Raw genomic sequence first — 10,976 nt, 5'->3', positions numbered from 1 at the left:
GAGGTTGGCTCAGGATCGAACATTGTTTCATTCTGCTGTGCATAGGGTCGCTATGAGTCGGTCCCGACTCGATGGCACCTGACAACAACAACAACAACATGCCCTGAAGTAGGAAAAGGAAAAGGGAGTGAGACTAGACAGAAAGAAATGTGGATTTGGATGATGTTTCATACATTTCATAGCCAACAGCTATATTTTTCATTTTTTACAAAAAAATTTGCGGAAACATATGTTGTGACTGTCAGTTGAAAAATGGTAGAAAAGCATTGCATAGAACTGTGACTTGGAAGCCAAGAGTTTTAGATACCATGGAACTCAAGTGGGCTGAAAGAGCCACTTTAAGTACAATTACAAAGGATGCACCTGACCCTGACTCTGCCCTTCACAGAGACTTTGCCCTCGGTACCTTTGGCTATAGGTATACCACCCCTTTTATATCTACCTTCTTGAATCTTGCCCTAACCTAACAGTAAATAATTATTGATTACCCATTATATGTGGGGGCTTCAAAAAATTTGTGGGAAAATTCCGTTATTTTCACATGAGATTTCTGAAGTCCTCTCATACATATAAAAGCACTTACACTAGATAAGACGTATTAAATATACAAATAATAATAATATTACAAGCAAGGCATGATAAATATCATAAATAGCATTAAGAACTATAAGATTTCTGTCATTTGCAACCAAAAAGATTCCTGACTACTAAGGAGGAGTTCAAAAGGCCTTATGGGTGAAGAAACTGATAGGTGAAGAAATGAAGGCAGAAGACATTTCAGGTGGACAGGATGAATGATGGCACCATGGTCGGGAAACATGACAGGAGCAGTTCAGGGTAGATGGGGGTGTTGTTGTGAAGTGCCGGTGAGTCGATTCCGACCCATAGTGACCCTGTATAGGGTTTCCAAGGAGCAGCTGGTAAGTTTGAATCACCGACCTTGCAGTTCAAATGACTTTGCAGTCAGATGCAGTAGCCCACAGTGCCACATCAAGACTCCAGAAGGGGGTAAAGGAATGAAATAAGCGGAGAAGGGGAAAGGCAGGGTGAAGCTTGAACAGTAAGGACCTGAAATTCTGTTACCTCAATTCTACTCTTTGGCAATGTTGTTGTTGTTAACTGTCGTTGAGTCAGTTCTGACTCATAGCGGCCCTGTACAGGGTTTCCGAGGAGTGGCTGGTGAATCTGAACTGCCAACTTGCTGTTCAAACTGACCTTGTGGTTCAGTGTATTATCCCATAGTACCACACTAATTTAGCCCTATCTTCCCAAGTCCAATATACTCTTGATTTCATTTCTAAATAAATCCCCACGAATGATCAGATTTAAGGAACTCTGGTGGTACAGTGGTTAAAAGTTTCCAGCTGCAACCCAAAAGGTCAGGGTTCGAGCCTACTAGCTTGCTCCCTGGGAGAAAAGATGTGGAAGTCTGCTTCACAGAAGATTACAGCCTTGGAGACCCTATTGGGCAGTTCTACTCTGTTCTATAGGGTTGTTATGAGTCGGTCTCAGCTCCAGGCAATGGGTTTGGTTTTGGTTTAACACTCACCTTCACTCTTCCCATGTTATTTCTGCTAGATTTTAATGGATCATAAAAAAAAATAAAAAGCTCTAAAAACACACATGCTAATAAAACCTGTTGTTTTCATTGCTGTTAGGTGTTGTCAAGTTGGTTCCATCTCAGAGCAACCCTATGCACAGTAGAACAAAACATTGTCTGGTCCTGGTGCCATCCTCACACGTGTTGCTATGTTTGAATGCACTGTTGCTTGATCTCATTGCTGCAGCCACTGTCAAGCTGTCTCCTTGAGGGTCTTCCTCTTTTTCTCTGATCCTCTACCATGCATGATGTCCTTCTCCAGGGACTGGTTTTCTTGAAAACATGTCTAAAGTATGTGAGATGAAGTCTTGCCATCTTTGCTTCTAAGGAACAGTCTGGCTGTACTTTCAAGACAGACTTGTTTGTTCATCTGACAGTCCATGATATATTTAATATTCTTTGCCAACACCATAATTCAAAGACATCAATTCTTTATGCTTCCTTGTTCACTGTCCAGTGTTCACATGTACATGAAAAAGCATGATGTGGAGCAGACGTACCTTAATCTTTTGCTTTTAAACATTTTAAAGGAGTCTTTTGCAGCAGATATTCTCAATGCAATATACTGTTTGATTTCTTGATCACTGCTTCTTCTATGGCCATTGATTGTGGACCCTAGTAAAATGAAATACTTAACCACTTCAATCTTTTCTCCATTTATCATGATGATACTTAATTGGTCCTGTGGTGAGGATTTTTATTTTCTTTACATTGAGGTGTAATCCATATTGAAGGCAGTATATTCTCTGATCTTCATCAGTAACTGCTTTAAGTTCTCTTCACTTTCAGCAAGCAACGTTGTGTTATCTGTATATCTCAGGTTGTTAATGAGTCTTCCTTCAATCCTGATGCAACATTCTTCTTCACACAGTCCACAGGTTGAATAGGTATGATAAAATGATGCAACCATGACATACACCTTTTCTGACTTTAAAACTACACAGTAATTAATCTTATGCACGAAAACAACTCATTTGGCTAATATCTTCTTGTTCTGTTTGAGCGACTGTCTCTTGGTCTATGTACAAGTTTTGCATGAGCACAATGAAATGATCCACACAGTCAAATGCCTTTGCATAGTCAATAAAACACAAGTAGACATCTTTCTGGCATTCTCTGCTTTCAGCCTAAATTCATCTGACATCAGCAATGGCATCCCTCATTCCATATCTCTTCTGAATCTAGTTTGGATTTCTGGCAGCTCCCTGATGGATGGCTGCAACCATTTTTTAATATCTTCAGCACAATTTTACTTGCTTGTGATATTAATATGTTTAATAATTTCTGTATTCTGTTGGATCCCTTCTCTTGGGAATGGACATTAAACATGGCTCTCTTCCAGTTAGTTGTCTTCCAAATTTCTTGGAACAGACAAATGAGCACTCCCAGTGTTGCATCTGTTTGTTGAAACATCTCAACTGCTACTCTGTCAATTCCTGGAACCTTAATTTTTGCCAGCACCTGCCGTATAGCTTGGATTTTTAACTTCAGTACCATTGGTTATTGATTACCTCTGGAAAAAGCTGAGCATCAAACAATTCTTTTTGGTTAGATTCTGTATTCCTTCCATTGTCTAGTGATGTGTCCTTCATTATTCAAATTTTTGTTCATAGAATCCTTCAATATTTCAACTGGAGGCATGAATTTTATCTTTAGTTCTTTTCAGCTTGACAAATGCTGAGTGTGTTCTTCCTTCTTGGTTTTCTAACTCTAGAGCTTTACATATTTCATTGAGATACTTTGTTTTCTTGAGCTGGCCTTTAAAGTGTTATATTCAACCTTTACTTAATAACGTCTTCTATTTGCTATAGCTACTGTACATTCAAACGCAAATTTCTGAGTCTCTTCTGACATCCACTTTGGTTTTTCTTTCTTACTTTATGAAAAACTTGCTTATATAAAGTCATGTTTCCTGAAAAGTTACATCTACTACTTAGGCTCTGTGTTGACTTGCTCATTGTAACTCCTATACCTAACAAAAAGTCTGGCAAACAGAAAGTGCTCAGTACATTAACTGGATTGACAAATAATATGATTACTACATATCTATAAAAGTCTCTTATTCCTATGTTTCCTAACTTACTTTTAAAATCTCCATTTCAAATTTACCAGCATAAATGAATGAATACAAATATAGATAATTTGAAAAGGGTTTTTAATGTCTATGGATTTACAAGTCCAGAGAAAAAATATACTCACTTTGTGACACCATAGTCAATTCCAATTGTCGCCAGATATTTAGATACAAATCTTTTTTCACAGTATCGCTTTATAATACAGCTCTAAAAAGGTAAAAATACATGCATTTAGTAAATATCCACAATATCAAATAAATTCATACCAAACAAACTAATTTCTTCATTAATTGGTCCTGTAGTGAGGATTTTTATTTTCTTTACATTGAGGTGCTATCCATAGTGAAGGCAGTATACTCTCTGATCTTCATCAGTAAGTGCTTTAAGTTCATTTAAAAAATGAAAAAGCATTTTTTAAAGACAAAACTATAAAATAACTGAAACAAATGCTAAAAGAAAAGACTCTAAAGAAAAACCCTTTCCTTAACAAAAATGTGGTTATATTTTCAGTTTAGTTCACAATCTTTATATTCTTTTGTGTGTGAAGATCTCTTCTAGCTTTATACTTTCAACACTATCACCAAATTATATATGGCTACCCTTAACCTGGAGTCCTGGTGTGGTGCTACAGGATTAGCACTGGACTGCTAGCCTCAAAGTTGGTGGTTCAAACCCGCCAACTGCTCCTCAGAAACCCTATACAGGGTCACTATTAGTCAGAACCAACTCAACGGCACTTAATAACAACAGCAACAAGCCCTGACCTACTTCCTAAGGTGAGTCCCATCTCCAAATACCTACTAGACTAGTTTCTACTTAGATGTCCCATCATTACCTCAAATTTACATGACCAAAGAGGAATGAATCTTAACACATGAAAACACCTCATTCTGCTGCTATCCTTTTTTTCCCCCCAAGCACAGAGGATCCAAATATTGAAGTCATATTTGATTCCAGGCTTTTCTAAATCTAAATATTTCTTTTATCCTTCCCTTCATCCCATTTCCCACTGGTGCCACTTTTGTTCAGGCCCTCATTATCTACTTCTAGACAACTACAGGAAATCCTTTATTAGTCTGTATTCTTTTCCTCTCAACTTCAACCAATATTGCACACTCAAGTGCGCCACACCCAGACTCCAGGTCAAGGACTGACATATATATTTTGGTGATACTGTTTGGTTTTGGTTTAATACTCACCTTTAAAGTTTAAGGTTAGAGTCCTGGTGTTGTGCTGTAGGATAAGCACTGGACTGTCAACCTCAAGGCCAGCAGTTCAAATTCACCAACTATTTCTAGGCAATGCTATATAGGGTTGCTATGAGTCAGAGCTGACTTGATATGTCACAACACAAAAATATGATTCAGTGTTACGTTACAAAAATCTTCAGCGGCTTCTCATTGGCAACAGTTCAAAATCCAAACTCCTTTGTCAAAGGCCTCCATAACTTGGCCTGAATCTACCTCCTCTGTCTCAACCTTCTGTGAAAACTCCCTATTTCAGCAAAGCTCACAGGACCAAACTTTCAGACTTTTGTCATGACTTTCCCATTACTTGAAATGGGTTTTCTCCCTTCTTCCCAAATCTTATTTATCCTTGAAGGCGCAACTCAAACACCAAGCACCCAGGTTATAAGTGATCTTGCCTGAATCTGAACTCCTCTAGCACTTTTACGTGCGCACACTATTTTGCATTACACAGTCCTAGTGTGGTGCTGCGGGTTAATGCGCTGGACTGCAAGGTCAGCAGTTCAAGCTCACTAGTCGCTCCTCAGAAACCCTATACAGGATCACTGTGAGTCAGAACTGACTCAACTGCACTTAACAACAACATTACGCATTACAACATTATGCATTACAAGCTGGTGAGCTTGACCATGTGGTTCAAACCGATCTTACAGTCCAGTGCATTAACCCACAGGGCCACACCAGGACTCTGCATAATTTATATAAGTGGCATATATATATACATATACACACACACTATTTCATTTCTATCAATCATATGCTGTCTTGTATTGTTTCTGTTTACATGTGAATATTTACTTTATCTCCTAGCTAACCAATAAACTACTTGATGGCAAGCATCCTTCTATTTTTCACAGTCACTAGTTCAGTGTCTTCCATATAAAAAACAAAACAAAAAACAAACCCACTGCAACCAACTCAATTCTGATTTGGTAATCACTGAATGAACATAAAAGAAGCAGTAATTAGATTAAGAGATGCTTGTAACTGATAATAAAAAATAAACTTTAAAATGACTTGAAGATTAGTAACAGTCCTTAGTACTCATGAAACGTGTAATTTATTTTAAGTGCTAGTGATGGAGTCTATTCTGCTCAAACTCCCTCCTAATGAGCTGCAATCAAAATCAAATACACAAGATTTTAAAGTTCTTAATATATTAAATGAGAATTCATGAAATAATTTCTTTTGAAGAGACTGTTGCTAAGAAGCTACACTTCCAAAAACACTTGATAGCTTGAGAGTGCTTCACAAATGTCCTCTTTCACAGAATCTTTGAAAAACAGCCTTTTTCTAAATTATTCATGAGATTAAGGGACCTGGAAGTCCTCTAATTTCAAAATGTTAACTAAATCAAGTGTTTGTAGACATACACATTTAAATAACAGAATCATCATTTTCTGTAACACAAAGAGGCATGGTGCTGTTTTTTAGGATTTTATAAGGTAAGTTAGAGAATATAAACATAGAACAGTTAATATTAAAATGAATAAAAACTAATAATAGCTGTGAGGGCAAATTGACTTACTTAAAAATAGTTGTCCCAAATATAAAGTATTGCTAATGAATACTTACATAACTCAAGTGGTAAAAACAAACATAGGCATTCATCAACAAAATAAAATCATAAAGTAAGCTGATAGCATACAGACAGTAATTTAGCTGCTGGATTAAAAAAATACAACCTTCTTTTGAACCAATGTAAAAACGTGTATATTCACTCATTCAACAAAAAGTTTATAACCTGTGCTAAACATTGCATTAGGTGTTGAGGTGAAAAGGCAGGATCAATTCTTGCCTTCAAGGAGTGTACCACTTATTGAAAGAAAAATTACTAAATAAATAATTAAACAAACAACTCTTGAAATTATTAGTTGTGGTAAGCACTATAAAAATTACAGGATGCTATGGGATAACGTTGGGGCATGGTGGATCCACATGATAAGCACAGAACTGAAAACCACAAGGTCCACTGTTCGAGCCCACCAACTGCTCCCCAGAAAACTTTAAAAATGAGGCTTTCTGCTCTGGAGAAGACTTAAAAAGCTTTGGAATTCCTTTACAGGGTGGCTATGAGTCAGAACTGACTGCACTGTGCTTAACAACATCACAAGATAAGGAGTCCTGGTAGAGTAGTGGATTACAAGTTGGTCAGCAATTTGAATCTACCAGCCATTCCTTGGGAGAAAGAAGAGGCTTTCTGCTCCCATAAAGAATTGCAGCCTCAGAAACCCTCTACAGAGTCACTATGAATCAGAACTGACTCAGTGCACAAGTGCTCTGGTAGTACAGTGACTAAATGCTCCACTACTAACATAGAGCTTGGCTGTTTGAATCTACCAGCAGCTCTGTGGGAGAAAGACGTGGCAATCTGCTTCTCTAAAGATATGCAGCCTTGAAAACCCTATGGGGCAGTTCTACACATGAGTCATAATTGATTTGACTGACGATAATGGGCTTGACTGGCTTATATGAGATAATGGAGTCCTGGTGTGGCACTGTGGGCTAATGCACTGGACTGCAAAGTCAGTTTGAACTACAAGGTTGGTGGGTCAAGTTCACCAGCCACTCTTGGGAAACCACGTATTAAGGGTTGGAACTGACACAATGGCACTTAACAACAATAATGTGAATTAAAATTTTCAGTTTTCAATGGGTTAAAAAATGTATGAGGCTTTTGGTTTCAGTGGCAATGAAGAAAGTCAGGTAGGGAAATCTCCGTGCTAGAGAGGGACTGAGATCTCATGCAAGAAGTGCTCACAGAACAACTCCAGAACTCTGAATCTACCATAAGGTCCAGGACATCAGTTTCCCGTACTCGCAAGTAAAAAAAAAAATCATGATATTAAGGAAAATATTGTGAGTTAGGAATCTGGAGACGGGACTCCCTCTGTGGCTACCCTGCCCTGGCAGCATTTAGAGGGCAGGGCTACAGCCATTCCAGCTCAGTGAACCTGCTCTAAAAGCGGGGCAGAGACACTTGCATAAAGAGGTGTGGGAGACTCTACACATTTCTCCTACATCTTCCCTGGAGCACCTTCTTTGCTCAGCCAGAACACCATCAGGCAGGTGGATGTGCACCCCCAAAAAACAGCCATGACCCCGCAGTTCCCCCATGGTACAGAAAGAGGGAGCTTGGCGACCACTAATGACATCAGCTGCAGAGACACACCCCTAAGATTGATTTGAGCTACACCCTTGGTGGCTGTGCACCTTGGAGTCGGTTCTGACTCCAGGCAACCCTGTGCAGGGACTCTGGAGCTGTGGGACTTTGTGGGAGCAGAACACCTCGTCTTTCTCCCACGGAGCAGCTGGTGGCTTTGAGCTACTGACCTTGCGGCCCCTTTCATGGCCGCTGTGCTACCTGGGCTCCATGTGCAGGAGGACCCTTATAATACAATCTGTAAAATCCCAACATAAAAGGACTCAACCATCTTGAGAATTGCGCTGTGCACACACAGACACCTAACTGACCTTCAGAGACAAAAATAGTGGACAATCTTTCTCCCATTAACTTCTCAATATCTACCTGAGCACCTCTACTGTAATGACTAGAGGAGGGGCTGAGCAAGCGGACACCCTCACCCACTGCGGGAGGCTTCTACCTTGCACACACACTGACTGTGTAGCTCAGGATAGTCGACTACAACTTCATATCTGTTCCAAAGTGGTGGTATTTGTCTCTGCATTTATATTACTTCTGCTTTTGGTCCTTTTGATCATACAACTTTCCTGAAGGTGGGAGCCTTTTCTCCCTGTGTTACCCAAAAAGAGACAGAAATTGTGGTCATGTAGCTAAGCTATAAGCATACCCCATTATATTCCACCACTGAGACACGAGCCAACATCACCTGCTAAGCATTACATGCGAAAAAGGAAGCCAATATCCTGATCATATTCACCAAGAGACTCCCAGTAAGCTTAATAACAAACAACAAACATCCAGTTAAGCTTTAAAACACACACACACACACACACACACACACACAAAACACATAACTATTGGAAATGACTAATAAAAAACAACAAACGATATCAAAACATGCCCCAAAACAGAAGAAAGTAGCTGAGAAAAATGAGACGGAGACAGAAAAGGGCTTTCTAGAAGAGGAAGAGCAGGTTTTGGATATGCCTGAGAAAGAACTCAGAAGAATGATATGGAAAAAAATTCAAATGCTCTGAAAAGCAGTGGAGTAAAACAAGGAAGAAGTCAGGAAAGTACTACAAGAGCAATCAAATAAGATTGTTACAGCATTGGAAACAATTCAAAACCTGCAAAAAGAGATCCAGATGATTAATAATATCAGAAGTGGACAATAAACTGAAAGGGGAAAGGAGCAGAATAGAAGAGATGGAAGCCAGAACTAGTGATCTGGAAGACAAATCTCTCAATACTGCTAAGATGGAAAAGCAAGCGGGAAAAGGGATAAAAAAAATCTGAAGAGAGCCTATGATTCATGCTGAATAACATGAAGAGGAACAACTTAAGAATTATTGGCATTCCGGAACAGGAAGAATTAGAGAAGTCCACAGAGGAGATAGTTTAAGACCTTCTGGAAGAAAATTTACTTAACATCTTGAAAGATGAGAAGATAAACATTCAAGAAGCTGAACGTACCCCAGGAAGGATAGACCCCAAAAGAAAGTCACCAAATAATCAAGCTCTCCAAAATCAAAAACAAGGAGAGAATACTAAAAGCAGCCATGGAGAAGAGAAATGTCACTTATAAAGGCAAGCAAATCGGATTAAGCTCTGACTATTCAGAACAAACTATGCAGGCAAGAAGGCAATGGGGAGACATATACAAAGTCCTAAAAGAAAAAATCTGTTTACCAAGAATGGTCTATCCAGCAATACTCTCAATCAAATACGATGGTGTGATCAAGACATTCCACGATAAAATCTGAGAGATTTTATCAAAACCAACCCAGGATTTCAAAACATCCTAAAGGGAGTTCTGTGGACTGAAAACCAACAGGAACATACGATAAACAGAGATTGATATGCATGGCAACACCACCTGGAACTCAGTCAACAGATAGCAGAGTCCAGAACAGAACAAGACTACAACAACAAACTCAAAGGAGCTAGGAGGTCAACCCGTAGATCAAAATTATATCAATGTTAAAGAAGGGACAAACGTAGCAACAGAGAGCCAGGTGGTGAGGATGTTAGGTAAATTACAGGATACAATGGATTCTCTTAAATGGAGAGAAAAGTTAGTAGACTATAAGGTAACCCCAAAGAAAGTTAATACTTCACAACTTACCATGAAAATGAACTTCCAAGCAGAACAAGCAAACATGAAAACTAAAAAGAAACCGACAAGAAATAGCACAAGACCACAAACCCAACACAAGAAGGCATTCAGAACAAAAAAACGAACAGCACTACCAAAAAAGTAACATAATGGCAGCAATTAATTCATACCTATAGAAAATTACATTGAATGTCAATGGATTGAATGCACCAGTGAATAGACAGAGAGTGGCTGAATGGATAAGAAAATAAGACCCTTCAATATGCTGTCTGCAAGAGACACACCTTACACATAAAGACAAAAACAGACTAAAAGTTAAAGGATGGAAAAAAATTTACCACGCTAACTGCAACAATAGACAAGCAGGAGTGGCAACAAAAATCTCTGACAAAGTAAACTTCAAGATAAAAACCAGCATTAGAGACAAAGAAGGACACTATCTCATGATCAAAGGGTCAATTGAAAAAGACGACATAACCATAATAAATATCTACGCCCCCTATGAAAGAGCACCAAGACACATGAAGCAAACCTTACTAGACTTGAAGAAAGAAATAGCTAAATCTACAATTATAGTGGGAGATTTAATACGCGATGTTCAAAAAGGGACAGAACAACCAGAAAGAAATTCGACAAAGTTACAGAGCAACTAAACAATATAATCAACCAACTTGACCTCACAGATGTATACAGAGCATTCAATCCAACAACAGCACAATATACATTCTTCTCCAGTGCGCATGAATCATTTTCCAGAATTGATCATATGTTAGGTCACAAAGCAAGCCTCCAT

General features: G+C 38.8%; 1 protein-coding gene across 2 annotated transcripts in view; it reads right to left on the bottom strand.

Annotated features, from left to right (window-relative positions):
- Positions 1-10,976, bottom strand: part of DNAJC27 (DnaJ (Hsp40) homolog, subfamily C, member 27) — an 82,951-nt gene that overhangs the window by 38,883 nt on the left and 33,092 nt on the right. For both annotated transcript variants that reach the window (XM_006835232.1, XM_006835233.1), the window contains exon 2: positions 3,800-3,882. In XM_006835232.1, coding sequence (XP_006835295.1) covers positions 3,800-3,882 — 83 coding nt within the window. The remainder of the gene's footprint in view (positions 1-3,799; positions 3,883-10,976) is intronic.

The sequence above is a fragment of the Chrysochloris asiatica genome, unplaced genomic scaffold (genome assembly GCF_000296735.1).
Source record: "Chrysochloris asiatica unplaced genomic scaffold, ChrAsi1.0 scaffold00016, whole genome shotgun sequence".
In the NCBI taxonomy this organism is placed as follows: domain Eukaryota; kingdom Metazoa; phylum Chordata; class Mammalia; order Afrosoricida; family Chrysochloridae; genus Chrysochloris; species Chrysochloris asiatica.
The sequence above is the reverse complement of the archived record's forward strand: the minus strand, read 5'-3'. Positions and strand labels throughout refer to the sequence as shown.